Source organism: Aythya marila (assembly GCF_965140915.1).
Source record: "Aythya marila genome assembly, chromosome: 1".
NCBI lineage: Eukaryota > Metazoa > Chordata > Aves > Anseriformes > Anatidae > Aythya > Aythya marila.
The window spans coordinates 205,793,240-205,810,683 of record NC_139042.1 but is presented as its reverse complement, the minus strand read 5'-3'; the positions used below and the strand labels follow the sequence as shown (position 1 = coordinate 205,810,683).

The 17,444-nt window shown below is 51.3% G+C and overlaps 2 protein-coding genes across 2 annotated transcripts in view; both read right to left on the bottom strand.

The window, feature by feature from the left end:
* Window positions 1–1,572: 1,572 nt before the first annotated feature.
* On the bottom strand, window positions 1,573–2,052 carry UCN3 (urocortin 3; the record flags this gene model as incomplete). The annotated part of the gene is made up of 1 exon (XM_082751594.1): window positions 1,573–2,052. One exon carries the CDS (start codon window positions 2,050–2,052, stop codon window positions 1,573–1,575), a length of 480 nt encoding a protein of 159 aa, XP_082607720.1.
* Window positions 2,053–4,938: 2,886 nt separating this feature from the next.
* The window catches only part of LOC309874233 (uncharacterized protein), a gene marked incomplete at both ends in the record, with an annotated part of 100,699 nt that continues 88,193 nt past the window's right edge, over window positions 4,939–17,444 (bottom strand). The window contains 3 exons of the mRNA XM_082752246.1: window positions 4,939–5,028; window positions 16,302–16,363; window positions 16,893–17,063. Of these exons, the coding sequence (XP_082608372.1) occupies window positions 4,939–5,028; window positions 16,302–16,363; window positions 16,893–17,063 (323 nt within the window). The remainder of the gene's footprint in view (window positions 5,029–16,301; window positions 16,364–16,892; window positions 17,064–17,444) is intronic.

Genomic DNA, 17,444 nt, shown 5'->3' with positions numbered 1-17,444 from the left:
AAGTGTGCACTGCTTAACAAGAGCTCAGCGTACTGGCAGGGGATGGACATGTAGGTTGTTGGGCCATAAAATATATAAAGCTGTATATAAATGTATATAAAGGGCCATATAGTCCAAGGCTAGAGGAGATTGCAATGAGGAAAGACCTCACCGGTCCGTCCTCAGCCCCAGGGTGAAGGGAGGAGGTGGTCATGGCACACAGATGCTGTTATCACGTTGGTGTGTTGCCTGCTGGAGATGTGTGTACGAGGGGGAGATGCTGGGGGATCTGGTTTATTTATTTGATTTTTGCTTTTCAGGCCTCAAATTCTCATCCTAAGTCCTAGAGTTGTGACCAGCTAGGAGCTCTGGCCACCAAAACATAGGCTTGCTGGGGATGAATCCAGATTTGCTGCCTCCTTTGGGTGCCCAGAGGAGGGATGGAGAGGAGATGCCTCCACCTATGTCCTGCAGATGTCTGGTGGGTCCATCTGCCAACCTTTCAACCAGGGACCTGTCCCCTGCAATGTTCCACCTGGGGGGCTTCCTGGGTGAGGCTGGTGGGAGATTTCCTGCTGTTGGCAAATGTTTCCTGGGGAAGGAGGGCCAAATTTCTCTCCATCTCCCAAATTTCCCTCCATGTGCTGGGATGGAGGACAGGAGATGGAGTTTCATCTTGGAGGTGGGCTGGGAGGTGAAGAGAGGAGGGGATTTGGGGGAAGTTTAAGGTGAAGGGGTGGGCACTGAGTGAGCTGGGGCTTGATGGAGGGTGGATGAAGGGGAGCAGGGTGAGCGGGGTGAGCTCTGGCAGGGATGTGAAGGGGAACCTCAAGTACCTGGAAAGGCAGAGTGGTGGGGATGGACAACACGGACAGACCCAAGGATGGGTCTGAAGTGCTTGGGGAGGAACCTGCAACTTTTGGGCTCCAAACTCACCTCAAACAACTGGGGAGAGAGGCAAAGCCACCCCACATCCTGGGGATGTTCCCTGAAGGACCACTTGGATGGGGGTGATGGCCTCCTGGCTGAAGGTTTTGGTGGGAAAATGGGTGGTTGCAGGCCGACCTTAAAATCTAGACCTTAAAATTTTGTCCAGCAGGACAAACTGGGAAATCCCTCCTGAGATCCCCTGAACTTTTCCCTTCCCAATGCAGCAATGATTGTGTACGGGGTTGTGTGTTGGAGGACTTGGGAAAATGTAGGGCCTGGGCTGAGACAGGCGAGGTGGAGCTGGAGGTTTTGGAAAAGCCCTGAATGAGCATCTGGGGGAGGTGACGGAACAACAACGCGTTGGAAACTCAAGAGATTGTAGCTTTAATCGGGACCTTCCCACGGTGACAGATCCCCTTGCCCTGCTGCGGACACCAGCCTCTTCCCCAGGTGTGGAAATGTCCAGGAGGAGGAATTGGGGAGGGAGATCGGGAAGGAGAGAAGGAGGAAGAAGAGATATGAAATTTAGGTAGCTCTATGGGTCAAAAATATACAACACTGCTATCGTACACGGCTCTCAGTCCCCTCTGGCCAGCAGGCCGGGGGCCGGGTGGTGGCCCCGTGCTCCCAGCCCTGCTCCGAGTCCCCCCGGCCCCGCGGGGGTCACTTTCGCCGCCCGATTTGGGCCATGAGGTGCGCGTTGGCTGCCGCCTTCGCCCTCAAGTTCTTGGCCTTGGCGATGTTGAAGAGGATGTTCATGATGTTGGTGGGGACGTCGAGGGAGAGGGTGACCTTGGTGCGGCGATCGCTCTTGGCCCGGTTCTGGTACGTCTTCCCCTTCACCTGCGCCTGGGAGCTGTATTTGTAATGGCCTTCCCCCGGGAATGTCCTTTTCCCTCTGTCTTCCTCTCCCTCTCCTTCCTCCTCATCCTCCTCCTCCTCCTTGGAGGCCTCCTCTGAGGGGTGATAGTCGTAGCCACGCTTGTCCAAGACGGCGTTTTCCTCCGGGAGGCTCTTCTGGGCCTCGGCGAGGGCGGCGTTGAGGCAGCTGAAGATGGAGGCGGCGTTGTAGAGGCGGAGGGCCCGACTGGTCTCGCTGGCGCAGAGGAGGGCGAGGAGGAGCAGCAGCTTGGCGTGGGGCATGGCGGTGGCCTGCCCGGTTGGAGAGACCGAGGGGAGGGCAGAGATGGACATAAACTTCCCCGGGGGGCACCCAACACCACCATCCCCCCATCCTCCCACGTCCCATCCTCCTGGATCCCACCCAAAATCCCAGCTAATGCTTAGGGCAACGGGGAAAGAGCTGCTTCAGGGCCTCCTCCTCCAAGGTGCAACCCCCAAACCCTTGTTTTTTTTTGGGTACTGGGTGTGAGGTTTGATGTCCCAGGTGCTTTGCAAGGCTGAACGCTCTGTGGAGGGGACGATTTGTCTTTTTTTTCTTTGTCAACTGCCTGCTGTAGGAGGACTTGTTTCTCTTGTGGGCACCTCCTTGCCTGGGGCAATCCCGTTGCAGTCCCCGTGAAGCCCTCTCCACCTTGCTAATGCCTCCACCACGTGTGCCAGCAGCTGTTGTAAAGCTGAGTTTTTCTTTCAGCTCCTCTCTGCTCAAAATACGATTATTTTGGTGTCCCGAGGAGGCTGATAATCTTAGGATAACCCCCATGCTGTGCAAAACCTCCCTGTTTCCAAGTCCTGCCTCTCTGGGAAGCAACCCATCTCCCCATACACCCACCCATCTGCTCGAGAGGGCCCCCTAAAAGTCCAGAAGGGATTTTCCGGGGGGTCTTTGCTTTTATAGAGGACAGACAGGTGTCCCCACCGAGGACTTCAGGTGGGATGCCATTCCCAATCTTCTGGCCCCATCTTGTGGCAAACTCACCGCACGACAAGCCTTGTCCAGGTTGGACAAGTCCTCTTGGGTACGGGGACCTCGCTTGGGTCCTTCTAGGGTGGGTGTCCCCCAAAATCCGATCACCCCCTTATCCCCAGGAGCTGTCACCTTGGACCTGCTCCCCTGTCACCGAGTTTCAGCCTCTAATTTGCTGTTCCTTTGGAGATCAGGGCTGGTTTGTACCCTTAACTCTGCCCTCGTTGCCCCTCTCTGGGGGAGTTCGGGGCAGATTTGTCCCCTTAGCTCTGCCCTGTGTCCAGACAGGAGAAGGATGGGAAACGACCCAGGCAGTGCTGGCAAAAATGCCGCTGTAGGATGGGGGAACAAAACCAATCCCGGGCACACAACACCCCTGTGACGGAGACCTGGAGCCTGAAACTCTCATTCCTTCAGCCCCAGATATGAAATTTAAATCCCGGGGCTTAGAGTTTGCTTGCAAAAGCTTAATAGGACAAGCATCTCCCACCCCAAAACGTCCCTCTTTGCAGATTTGCTTCAGCCCCATATGATGCAGCCACCCCAGCGAACTCCTTGTGGTCCCTGCTAGCGGGATGAGGGGAATCAAGGCATGAATTTAGAAATCTCCATCCTTCCTCACCCCTGCCTGCAGCCCCTGCTCTTCGGGGGACCGTGCGTGTCCCCAGGCTGCCATCCGAATAACGGCGATGGCTCTGAGAGCTGAGCTGAGCTGGCTCGCGAAGCCACTGCCCTTTCCGAGCAGCCTCTCCCCGCTGCCTTGCCTCCCACCGATACTGAAAGGGGTTTCAGTACCCACGGTTTGGCTCCACGGGCATTTGCTGCTCAGCAAAACTCTTTGGGAACCTCGGCTGAGCCAGAGGAAAAGCAGGACAAAAAGCGAGGCAAAGTAGCAAGGAAATTCAGCGCCCAGGCAGCAAGAGCTAATTTTTAATATATATATCTATAATTTTTCACAGGGGTTTTGCTCCCCTGCCAGAAAGTTTTTTGGATTGCTTCCAGAGAAAGCTGGAAGAGGATCCCCCTAAACTCCCCAAAAAAGCAGGAAAAGAAGAAAATCTGCCTGCGGCAGGGTTGAGGAATTCGGAGTTAAATCTGCTGCTGCCGGAGGGTGGAAATTGCCGGGACGCCCGTGAGAGATTTCCAGGCATTACGGTGAGATGGAGCCGGCAGCCCCGGCAGGACAGCTCTGCCTCTTGGCTTCGGAGAGAAAAGTAAATCACTCCAGCAGGGCAGCTCTGGCAAACTGGGGACAAACCTATTTGCTCCTCGGCAGCAGAGGCACGGCATTAAACTGAGTTATTTTATTTTTATTTTTTTTTCCATCAAAAAGTAAGTCTAGAATAAAATAATAGAGTGGATGAGACCTGTAAGACTTTACAAACTTTCTGTCTGATGCCGCTTTTGCTTCCCTAACGAATGCCTCCTGATGATGCTGATTCCCAGGGCTCCGAAATCCAGGCTGACCCGACGTGGACGGGGCTGTGCCCTCCTCTCCCCTCGCCCCTTTAACATCAGCAGCGATTTGCGTCCCCGCTTCTAGATTTCCAAACCCTTCCCCTGCCTGATCTACCTCCAAAAATTGTTATAATAACCCAAAAGACATTTCACTGGTGGTGGTGGCGGGGAGCCTCTTATAGTATTTTGAACTGCTTTTCCCTACCCTCCTCTCTTTTCTTTTCTTCCTTGCAGAGAAACGTGGAACCTGATCTCCCAAGGAAAGCACTGAAATATTTAAAGTTTGTGCAAATGAAGCCGGCTGCTGGTGAATAAATGAAATCCAGGCACTCACCTGGCAGTCCTCGGTGCTCGGGATGGGAAGGGGCTGCTGCTCGCTCGGCTGTCTCACTCCGAGGAGAGAGGCATCAGGCGCCTTCCCCTGAACTTCTGCACCCTCGCTTTTCTTTTATTGTTATTAAGAGGGCTGTGATATTTTTTCTCTCTATGGAAACGCTTTTCCCCTCCCTTGTGTATATATAAAAATGAGTGATCACGGGGTTTGAGTCGTAACTCCAGACGTGGAGCCTTCGTTTGGGCATGATTTCATTAAAATGAAATCAGAGGGAGCTGGCAACGTCACGGGGCCGGCGGTGCCTCTCCCCATTCAGAAAGAGGAAAAAGGGGGGCAAAAAAGACCTCTGAACCCGACGACCCGCTGAGAGTCACCCGAAAACGGGGCTGTCGTCAGTGCTGGGACTTTGTAGGATCACGCAGACACGTTTCCCCCGCTCCTCCAGGTAGCTGAGCACTCCCTGCAAGGGTATTTTAAATGCAGAAGGTTTTTGTGGCCCCTAAGGAAGCCTGTCTGGGTTTTCAGCGTTGATGAGCAGCATTATCCAATAATTTGGGCTTCTCTTTGATGCGTGGGGCTGGTGTACCACCTCGGCAGGGTTTTGCCCCAGTGTAGTGCCCTAAAGCCCCATCCACAGCCCTTCAAGCTCCCCAGACCCACTGAGGTCCAGCAGAATTAACTCAGATTGCCCCAAGGCAGCAGCCAAGAAAAAAAAAACAAACAACAATCCGTGGTCCCAGTATTGCTCCAGTCCTGGTGAGGTCAGTGAGGTCTCCTGCAATGCCTCACGGTGCTGGTTTGCGAGCAGAAATGGGTTTGTGCTGCAAAGAGGATGGGGATGGAGATCTCCCTGCTGGAAATGGGGTTTCTCCACGTGGTTCCGGGCTGGGGCACCCCAAAAAGTCAGGTTCCTGGTGCAGGATCCTCCCAAGGCTGGGCTGGGGGCTCCTGGTGGATCAGGAAAGGTACAAATCCCACCAAACCTGAGGAAAACCCTCTAAGATCCCCCACAAAAGTTGTGGCAGGCAGAAGTGCCTCTGGGTGGGCTCGGAGTGACGATGGGGAGACGTTCTCACTCCTGGACCACAGCAGTGGTCACGGGTGCTTTTTGGAGAAATGGAGCCGTGATCTTCTTGGATGAGCATCTCCCAGCTTCTCACCCAGCCCTTGAGGTTGCTGCCCATCACAGTGAATGGTGAGGGTGGGAGCTACCCGTTGGCTTCAATCCCTGGTAGAACATTTTCATCTTGACCACCTCCAGCAGTTGGCTGAGATACACCGGTCCCATCTCCCCAGCAATTCACTTTTTTTCATTTTCTCTTGAAGCTTCCATCCCCTGGATGGACATCTCCGTTTCCCCTTTTTCAATGAGACCTGGAAGGCAAATCCATGGAGCCTTTGGTCACCAAACCTGCCTGCAGATCTCCACGCAAAAACCTGGATGGGAAACATCGCCGGAGGGAACCACCACCCTGCTCCTTCCCAGCAAGAGCGAGGGAAGCCACGGCTTGCAGTCCTCGCTCCTCTAGCTCCAGCAAACTCTTGCAGGCTCATTTATTGCCGCAGGATGAGCTTCCTCGAAGGGCTGCCTGGTCCCCAGAGCTGCCAAAACCCTTCAGCTCACCTTGCGTGGCGAGGAAGCAGTGATGGATGGAGCTATTTCCGAAGGGTCCCTGGCGGTGGAGCTCCATTAAAAATGATTTCCCTTTGCTCTCGTTGCAGATAGGCGAGTGCTGATTCTCAGCAACCTTCGGCTTGCTCGGGTCGTGTCCTGCCTTTCCTCATCCTTGGTGGGGCGAGAAGGGCTTGAGTCAGCACCAGCAGCTGGTGTCTTAATGAGCATTGGTGGACCAGGTGGTGCCACATCCCTGAAGCTTGGAAGAAGTTACCTAAAGCCACTTAAAATGAATGCAATGCCACCTTGAGGCTCCAACTCAACTCCTGTGGGTGCTTGGGGTGAATGGTGAGAGCTTCACCAAAGTTTCTATCCCCTCGTGCCTCTTTGGAGAGATGTGTTCTGCGTCTTCTCGCTCCCTGGGGGCTTCAGATATCGGCTGTGGTTCCTCAAAAAGCTCAGGAGACCCTTAGACCCTGTTGGCCTCACACCACTGGCAGCCCTACATGCTTCAGAGTGGGTTAGGGACAACCTCCCCACATTTTTCCCCCGATTTTATGGGGCTGGGGGTGAAAGAAAGGGGCTGAGCTTGTAGATGCATCTGGGATGGGGGCTCTGGGTGCCGACCTGGCCAATGGGTGCTTTATGAAAGGGGTGGGGGCACTCAAAAATGGGTGTCCCTCTTCCTCTCAGAGGGAGATGTCACCATCCCGGGTCTCTGAGGTGGAGGAGAGCTTTAAAAGGGCCGGGGGATCCCCTGGAAATGTCTTGGGTGGCATTTTGGGCTCAGTTGTCACCTGTTTGGGGATCATTAGGGCAGCATTGCTCCTGGCATGGGGTTTGGGTCTGGCATCCCCTGGGACTGAAGGTAGGGCAAAACAGGCACCCCAGAAACCAAATCCTGGAGCAACCCAATGACATGAGGACCTCATGGCCCTGATCACCTCCAGCAATTTCAGGTCTTCAGGTCAAAACTGAAACTCTGCTATTGCCAAAAGCTGGGAACCCATCATTCAGGCACCCAGGGAAGGGAATATAGGATGGGGAAAGGAGTGATATTAAACCAGATCAATTAAACCACCTTAAATCCCACTTTCTCCTGGAGGTGATGAGGTCTTCTCAGGGCATTTTTGTAGTGAACTGAACTATATGAAGACTGCATTTTGGGATGGGGTCAAGGTCTGTGCAGCTGCCTTCACAGCAGTGATGCTGCTCCACCTCAACTGGGCTGTCCCTTGTGCTGGAGTGGTTGTCCCCTCTCACCGAGGGTTTTTTGGGGCTGAAAGGAGATCGTGTGTGATGGACAGAGAACATGCCAGCTTGTAGTTTGCACCCACTGCAATTACTTCAGGCTGTGCCCTTGTGCTTGCTCCAAATTTTTGGGAATGGGATCGTCAGCTCTTCTTGGTTGGTGGCTGCAATGGGGTGGCTTGGGGACACTGGGAAAGGGCTGGCCCCCTGTGGGGCCCTGAGGGGGTGTTTGTCAGTTTTTGGCAGCTTTGCAAGTGTGGGTTCACCTTCACACATTTGGGGTTGAATCTATCCTTGTTTGGGGAGATATGGTGGTGGCGGATCCCAAAGGTCTCGGGGAAACAGGACGCAAGACCAGACCAAAAAGCAGGGAAGGACTTCCCTTCCCTTCCCTTCCCTTCCCTTCCCTTCCCTTCCCTTCCCTTCCCTTCCCTTCCCTTCCCTTCCCTTCCCTTCCCTTCCCTTCCCTTCCCTTCCCTTCCCTTCCCTTCCCTTCCCTTCCCTTCCCTTCCCTTCCCTTCCCTTCCCTTCCCTTCCCTTCCCTTCCCTTCCCTTCCCTTCCCTTCCCTTCCCTTCCCTTCCCTTCCCTTCCCTTCCCTTCCCTTCCCTTCCCTTCCCTCTTTTTCTTTTTCTTTCTTTTTCTTTTTCTTTTTCTTTTTCTTTTTCTTTTTCTTTTTCTTTTTCTTTTTCTTTTTCTTTTTCTTTTTCTTTTTCTTTTTCTTTTTCTTTTTCTTTTTCTTTTTCTTTTTCTTTTTCTTTTCCTTTTCCTTTTCCTTTTCCTTTTCCTTTTTCTTTTTCTTTTTCTTTTTCTTTTTCTTTTTCTTTTCCTTTTCCTTTTCCTTTTTCTTTTCCTTTTCCTTTTCCTTTTCCTTTTCCTTTTCCTTTTTCTTTTCCTTTTTCTTTTCCTTTTCCTTTTCCTTTTCCTTTTTCTTTTCCTTTTTCTTTTCCTTTTTCTTTCTTTTCCTTTTCCTTTTTCTTTTTCTTTTTCTTTTTCTTTTTCTTTTTCTTTTTCTTTTTCTTTTTCTTTTTCTTTTTCTTTTTCTTTTTCTTTTTCTTTTTCTTTTTCTTTTTCTTTTTCTTTTTCTTTTTCTTTTTCTTTTTCTTTTTCTTTTTCTTTCTTTTCCAAGTACGAAGCTGGAGCATGAGGGCAAATGCATTTCCCATCATCCTGCAGGTCACCACTGGAGCCAGGAAAGGAAACCTATCTCCATCTCCTGTGCCATCAGCAGATGATGGGGTGTATTTCTGTAGCTATTTACCCATAAAATGCTTCGCTCTTCGGTAGGGTCGGTGCAGGACAGTGTCCTGCAGGAGGCAAATCTGCATGCCAGACATGGAGTCTTCACGGTGATTTTATTAGGGGAAAATAGGAAAGAGAAAACAGCACTAAAGAAAAATAAAAAAGATGAAAGAAGTCAAACTGTCTGGTACATCTCTATCGGTCTGCTTTAAACCCTGTTTTAGCTGTCCCCGGCTGGCTACCACAGCTTGCTGATCCCTGCTTTGCTCTTTGCTTTTTTGCAGAGCTCAAAGCATAGATTTTGTTGTAAAAATGAAAAATATCACGGCATAAAAATAACCCTTGACCCTGGAGAAAGGACACTCTCGGGAGCTCATTTGAGGCAGAGGGGAGTATGACCCAAACTCCCCAAAGTTTCTCCCCAAATTACCAAACTTGTAAAAAATGCAGGCTTTGTCACGAGCATCCTCACTGGTACCCCTTGTGCGTCTGTCTCTCCAGGAGCAGGACACCTTCCCACCTTTCCGCAGCCTCTCTTGCAGTTGCCGAGCTCAATTTCCTTCTCTGAATCATCATTTAAGCCTAAATGTGGGCAGCTGAAGAAGATCTTATTAAAATTTCATCGCCACAACCGTTCCACTACTGGGAAAAATAAGACCCAGCATCTCGTGGTCGTGGCAGACCAGAAGCCTTGAAAGCGAAAAGCACGCCCCAAATACCAACATGAAACTTTTGGCAGGCTCAGGGAGGCAAAGGCAATGCCACGTGTGGTCCTTTTTAATATCTCCATCACCACGGCTGCAGAGAGGAGTTGGACATGGAGGCACAGTACGTCCATAGATGGGCAAAAAGGGATTTTTCTGAGTTGTTTTGACCCATCTTTAATAACTTTTAATACACGATGTGCATTTTCAGGGCTGTGCAGGCTGGAAATTCAGGACTGCCCATTCTCCATCTCACCATAACCCTGTAGCAAACAGCTCTTCCTCTCCCCCAAAACTCATTTTTTATGTGGGTTTCTCTGCCCCACGACACAATTTTAGGGGTGGTTTCACTCCTGCTGGCAGCTCAGCAGCAGCAAGTCCTTGCATTTATCTGCAAAGGGGGTGGAGAGAAGGTGCTGGTGGCTTGGAAAGCCTCATGGCTTTGGGCTGGGACCTTGGTAGAGAGACAGGAGGGGATAGGGAATGAGAAGGTTGTTCATTTTGCAGGGGTCAAACTGTCACTGACCAAGCCACCTTCTTAAAAACTGCCAGACTTCACCTCTGTCAGCTCTTTGGGGATGAAATAAAGCTTGGTTCTTGATGCTTTCCCTCTAAAGGAGGGAAAAAAATATAGCACTGGAGAAGAAAAAATTCTCTTAAATCCTCCAAATTGTCTTCCCCATGTGTTTGCAGCAATGTTTTTGTTTGCTGTCCTTATCACACCTCCTACCCCTTCTCCAAGGAGGCACTTGCACCATGTGCAGGGTGTGTGCCTGCAGCTACGTGGCCACCACACCTTCCATTGGGAGGAAACACCCAAAATCAAGAAAAATGCAAGAAATATGATGGTTGCTTCTCCACGGCTGGGTTATATTGCTCCTCCAGCATTTATTTGCTGCAAGGATCATGGCCAAGGGGTGGCTCCTTCGCTTCATGAGCCACGTGGAGGTGCTTGGGGTGGCTTTAGGGGCAGGGCGGGACACATCTTGGGGACATGGGGACCTGCTGATGGGGCTCAGGGAGCTGGGTAGGGGATGCCCCAGGCAGGAGATGAGTGACCCAAACCTTACGGATCCGAAGGGATTTCCTGGGTTGTTTTGGGGTGAAACAGGGCAGGACAGACTGACACAGCTCTTTCAGGATCCTGGATGGGGAGATTTTCTGCTGGTTTTGCTCCTAACCCACCCAGCAATGATGCTGTGGGGTGAATCCATCCCAGTCTTTGCTCCTGCTCGCCCCATCTCAGCAGGCAGAGCTGCCTGCCCAGCACCAAAGGATTTGGGGGCTTCTTTACCATTTCCCCTCCTTCTCCAGGATGCCACAGCCATCAGGCTGCAATCCCACCCTTGCCATGGGCAGGGGATGGTGCTCACCAGCAGCATCCTCACTTTTACCAGCAGTGGTTATGTAGACCAAAATAACAATGCAGTAATTGCTCTTGCTCCCAAAATGAGCCATTCTGGGTGCTTTTGCAAGACGTGTCCTGCCAAAGCTCGGGTCCAGCCCTGCATCAGCTCCACGTCCGTTTGCCTCCGCAGCATCTCCAGCACCTAAATTACTCCTGCTCTAAAAATACCAGGTAATTAATTTACCTAGCCGGATGCAATTCAGATGGGTGACACAGCGATGAACTTTTCTGTTGCTTTTGACTCTGGCAGGAGTGAAGACGAGGACTTCTGTCAGCTCCCTCCCCATCAGCCTGTCCGCTCCAATCTGCCGGCGCAGCCAGAGGAGGCTGGATGATGCTCGGGGCTCGCGGCCATTTCAGGGGCCGGATCGTTATCGAATTACTCAATTACTCCGGCCCAGCCTCTTCATCTCTCGCCATCCATTTTCTTTTGTCAGGGTTGCCTAGGAACTACCCGCTGACATCGGATGCCGCGCTTGGGCAAGTTTCTCCTTCCCTCACCTCCTCGCAAGGCTCCGCTGGCCAGATGTGCAAGGCAGCGCTGAAATCCCAAATATAAGGGGCTGAGCGTGCTTCAGCTATAGGTACACAGCCATATATACAGTCCCACATGCTCAGCTCCATAGCATCCATGTGAATGGGGCTTTGGGGTCACCCACGCCCTGAAGTCCCCCTCCTCTTTGCAAAACTAAGGATTTTTGAAGCTGGTTTTACGTGCTTTAGAGCCCCAGCCTGTGCCTCTCTTCCTATGCCTGGGGCTTGTAGCCACGCTCCTCGCTTTTTTTTTTTTTTTTTTTTTTTTTAATGGCTTTTCTCCAACCTGTGATGTTCAGGAATCTTCTGGCTTCGCCCCGCTTGGAGCAGCCCCAGCTCCCTGCACCTGGAAAGCAGCCGGCTCCCAGCAAACCTCTCGGCCCTAAAAGTCTCCCCTACCCTGCAATCAAATCATTTCAAGAAACTCAATTAGAGTGACGTGACATTTCCAAGGAAACACCGAGGATGCGTTCCGGTAATATTTTGGCCCTGCCAAAGCGGTTCAGATGGCAAATCAATAACGAACATTTAAGGTTAGACGTATTAAAAAAAAATCGAGTTATCAATTTCCCATTATGCCCAAGCTCCCAGAGCTCTGATGGGAAATTCAAGCTGCGTTTTATACACCCAGCAGAGGACTGAACAGCTTGATCCTATACGCTCGCCTGCAGTGCTGCTTCCCACTTGAGAAGTCTTCCAAGTGCTTTGCAACCCTGAATTAAGTCCCCCAGCTCCCCCGTGAGCTGCTGCTTTGGCTTCCCTTGTGGGCATGGTTTATGGTGAAAGGTCCTGAGCCAAATCACACCACAGAGGCTCTGCCCCTCTCCTTCAGCTACGGCTTAACCACGAAACCAGGTGGCCAAATCTGCTCCCCAAATTTGGCTTTGGGACACTCCTTTGGGCCAAGCTTGGAGCCCAAAGCTGCCAAGGAATTCCACACGTGGGGAGGTGAAGCTCTATTTAAGTGATGGCAGTGGGCTTAAAAGGAAAATTGAGTGTGCTGGCCCATTCCTTCAGTGTCCTGGGAATAATGAGGCCAGAAGAAAAATTCCTCATGTTCTCAGGTGGGTCCCAGGCCCATGGTCCATGCTTCCATGTCCATTTGCTTACCTCTAGCTGCCTCCAAACCTCACCATGCTGCTGATTCACAGCCATAAAAATTATCTTCAGGCAATTCCTATAGCTTGTTGTCTCTTCAGACTTTATGTCAACTTAACATGCCTGCCAGGTGCCTCACTGGCCCGCAGAAATGCACCATCCTCATCTCTAAAGCCCTGGTAAAATTGAGAGCTGGAGGTGGATGAGGAAATGTGGGGCTGGGGTCTCTGAGGGAGCAGCCATGGGATGGAGGAAGGCTTCCTGCTCTTGTTTTTGGGAAATAAGTGCCACCTGGAGATATTAGTGAGCTGTCTGGTGATAGTAGTCCCTCAGAGGGCACCCTGAACTGGAGAGAAGCTCCTGGTGGAAACCCCACATTGGGAGGGCAGAGATAGGGCAGGGGGCAGAGGAGATGTCCTGGGAGGATTTGGGGACCAAAAGGAGGCAGGAACCCAAAGAAAGCTAGGATGAGGACACATCCCACATCACCAGAGATGGTGCAGCCACATATGGGCTCAGTAGAAAGAGGCAGGAATTAGAACCTGTTAAAACATTTATTTTAACTGTGTTTGCAGTGGATCCCCATGTGCCCATATGGATATTTTTGCACCAGTCCAGCCACAGACTGATTTACATCAGGAAGCCTCATTTGGGGCACAGGGAGGTTGCAACCAGAGATGTCCCAGCTTGGGTCGATGTGGGCGAAACTTTCTGGGAATGTATCCTCAGCCCTTCCTATGGCTGAATCTCTTTCCCCCAGCTCTTTTAGAGCTCTGAAAAGTGTGAGAGCCCAACAACTTGATCCCCCTGGCAAAGTCTTTCCTTAATAGAGATTTTCACACCAGGGTCATGGATGAACCTGGGGTCATGCACTCTGTTAGGGCTCATTCTCGATGAGAAATTCTTGTTTCTCGATGCCATGGCCTTACCTTGAAGCACAGAAAGGCCTTTTTAAAATTATTATCATTATTTTTTTGGGTGGGGTGAGCCTGCAGCCAGTGTTTTGCTCAGCCAGGAATACTTTTTCTTTTCTCAGGGAGTATTTTTTTTTTTTTCTGTGATGCAGCACCTGCGTGTTTATGCTTGCCAAAGTACATTTTGACGCAAAACATCCTTTTGAGAAGAGAGGCTGAAAATGGCACCTGTATCATTTCCAACATTTACCAATATCCTCCCCCCCTTTTTTTAAAATTTATTATTATTATTATTTTTTCATTTAGAGGGAATGAATCCTGCTCCTGCCTGTACTTCTGCCTGTACACCATACTGTACTGCCTGTACAGGGTAGCAATGAACCAACCCTGCTCAGCCAGGAAAACCTGATCTCAGTCTTACCAAAACGTGTATCCAAACTTTTAATAAAACCCACCGATAATTTCCTAGCCATTGCCTCCAGCCCTGCTCCACCACAAACCCTCATCTAACCACAACGTTCCCACCAAGGCCGTTTGGGGGAAAAAAGGCAATTCCCAGCACAACCCCTGCAGACACGATGCAATAAGCATCGCATTCAGACCCCACATTTCCTGCCTGGTTGCAACACGGCAGCAATTTTCTCACCTGTGAGGAAGGCAGAACCTTTCACTTCTGCTGTTTTTCTGGCAAATTCTGAATATTTGAGGACCTGGCAGGAAAATTTGTGTTGTTTGAGCTGCTGTGACCCTTCCAGGGGCTGGCGTGCTGTCCCATGAGTGCACTTGGAGATGTTTTTGATCTTAGCTGTATCCATGTGGCCACCAACCCCCGAGCTTTACCCTCCCACCTAATGGACCTCCACACACCTTGAAGTTTTGGGGCTGGCATTTTGCAGGTAGAAGCCAGGCCTGGTTTAAAATCCATTTTTTTAAATTATTATTTTTCTTGTCATACAACTTGGGACTCACTAAAGGCCCTGAGGAGGTCAGGGCTAAGCTGAAATATTTTCTGCCACCAGGATGGGGCTCAGCCTGCCCACGACACGGGGCAGTGGAAACCCCCAGCTTCCCATCAACCTTTCTTAAAGGGTTACTGGTTCTGTGTGAATTATCAGCTCGGATGATACACAGCAGCATTAACACACTTTTATTTTACAAAAATAAACTCGGGGGTGGGCATTGTCTGGTTTTGCACAGCAGTTTTCTGAGTAGAGCGGTGCAGTCATGAGCCTCCAGACAAAGCTTTCTGGAGCAATCAGGTGCTTTGCTCTCCTCATATCGCTTTGTTTTCTGCTCATAATTAGTTTTTGATTTTTTTTTTTTCCCAACCTCTGTTGCTTCTTCATGCTAAATGGGTTGTCTTGCTTGTCCAGTCCCCAAGATGTTCTGGAGGCACTTCTCACAGCTCTGTTTCTCTTTGATTTAGGCGTGGATTGCAGCCGATCACCTCCCTCGGTCTGGTTTTTGAAAGGAAAGAGGAAACAAAGGGGATGTTGGAGGTTGGCTGTAACTTGGGCTTCTTCTTGGGCCTCCCACGTCTGAACTGCCTCAGGAGGCCCTAACGCCATGGGATTGTCTCTGCTTGGTCATATCATGACATGTCAGGTACCCATAAAGCAACTATCCCGATAGGGGCCAGCTCTGGACACTCTTTAGGGCCAGCAAGAAGTGGGCAAGTGGAGGACACAGGGACCTGGGCTAATTTTGGATGAATCCCACTCCACAGCAGCTGCTTGTCCCCACAGAGGGAGTGCAGATGTGGCTCTGGAGATATCTGAAGCTGCTTTGGAAAGCCCACCCTGTGGCCTAACACTCATGGCCTGGGCCCTCCACATTGTCCAGAAAGAGGTTTACTTCTTACCCAATGCTGACGGGACTGGATTTAGAGCCCTGAGAGTGGCTGCCCCTCGTGTAGGAAATAGCAAGGGGCAGGCCACCAAACGTGGGTGCTGACTGGGTGAAATGGGCCAACTGGTCTACCTTGGCTGTCCTCATGGTCAAGAAATGAGGATGGGCTCCCCGAGGAGTGATGCCAACCCTTGTGTGAGGGGCAAAGAGGGCTCCTGGCTGCACTGGGGCAGCCAATCTCCCCATCCTGGCTGGTCAATCCATATCCATACTCCCCAAGGAACATTTCAGCTCTCTGGGTGGCATTGCCTGTCCTAAATAAACAAATATTTGCACTGCCCTCTCCCTCGCAAAATAGGAAGCTCAGGCTGTGCAAAACCCCTTGCTTATCAGGAGGTTTCAAGTGGATGATAACACCTTGTGCAATGGTCTTGTTTTTAAGTATAGCAGATGCCAGTCTAAAAATCAACCAACCAAACATGGACCACCTGAAAACTCCAAAAGTGACCTGAACTCGTATATCCCTACCTTTAATTTCCTTGTCTTCGTAAAATGCCTTTGAAGACAGAGCAGGTAAACCTCACCAGTATTTTTTTTTAATTTATTGTGGAGAGCTAATGCATTTATCTTGCTGCCCAGAGGGGTTTCTTCCACGCTGAGAGAGGGATGTCTTTCTAGGAAAGTGTTTCAGCTCATGCCCTGCTCGGCAGTAGTGGTGTTTGCATTACTGCCAGGGCCAGCAGGAGCCCATTTCCCCTGTGGCACGCTGCCATGTGCCTGGAGAGTAGGAAGAACCAGGAAAACCAACCCTCCAAAGCCTACATCACATAACAGTAGCCCAACTGGTCTTCCAGGAGTGAGTTTTGCCCATTGAACCCTTGGTGAGACATGAAACACACGCAGTGATGTTCGGGACTGCTCACGAGCTGGGCTAGACCAAGGCAGCTCCACCAGCTTCAAACTCAGCCCCAAGTCCTTGGTGGCTGGAGAGGCCAGAGAGGCACTTGGATGGAGCTGTCTGAGGATTGTGTTCCTGCAGAAGGCATGGGGTGATGAGCTCGAGGCATGCAAACTATCAGGACCCAGAACTGGTGCTGGTCTGGACCCTCCTCATCACCCACATGCACCACCCTGCAGCCCATCAGCGGCTGTGGCCCAAGGAAGGAGATGGTTTTAGGAGGGGCTGGAGGGGACCAGGGTGGGAAATGTGCTGGGAGCAGGGGGAGAAGACCTTGAAATTAGAGGCACCTAGAGAAATTGTTGAGACTTGGAGGGACAGATGGGAAAGGATGACTGGTTATAGGGCTGCCGGTGGGATCAGGGTACATTAAAAATCAAAGCAGCTGAGCAGCCCATCCTGGAGAGGCTGGTGGGCAAAGCTGCCTCCTCAGGGTCTTTACTTCCATCCAAAGCTGCAGCTCTGCCTTGGAAACCTCCCTTTTCTCCATGGATGGAGGGAACAGACAGTCCTTCTTGTCCCCTTTGCAGCTGGCCTCTTCCCCTTCCTCCCCCTGCTGCTCCAAACCATCACCACCCTTTTATCATCCCGGTTTATCAAACAAAACAGAGCAGCCCTTGTCCTGCTGGGCTTGGAGCCCTCCTGCCTGGTCCTGGTGGGGCACCACCAGGCGATGGAGGTGGATGGATCACAGATGGGTTTTCCTGCTTCCTCCTGAGGAAGAGGAGGATAGGAGAGCCAGGGGCAGCCTCACCTGTTGAGGTTTTGCAGCGCCGCTCACACTCCCACTTGCTTTCGAAGAGGTTTCCATTCCCTCGGCATCCCCCAAAGATGAAAGGTCGGCAGGAATTTGTCATGGGGTGGAAATACCAGCGCAGGGAGTAGTGCCGGCAGGAGCCCTCGTCCATCGGCTGCAGGCAGGGGGCTGCAGGGAGACCCCAACACCACTCAGGTGTGGGACCCGGGTGGGCAAAAGCCACCCTGGTTCCACCTTGGGCAAATGTATGGGGCTGGTGCAAGAGCTGCCTGTGCTCTTTGGTTGGGTTCTCACCCCAAAAAATGGGGCTGGAGGAGGAAAGGGGGCAGCAAGGACCAGCGGTGGGCATTTGGCAGTGGGTTTCCAATAGTGGGATGGGCACAAAGCTCCCTGTTGCTCCGCAGCATTGGTTGCCCATCAAGGAAGTCTCTGAGCTTTGCATGGGGGCAATGAACCCCAATTTCTTGGGGTGGGGGTCTTTGTAGTGATGGTTGTATTAGGGGACATTGCACAGGGGAATCTCACTGTGTTTTTTTGGGGTGGGGACAA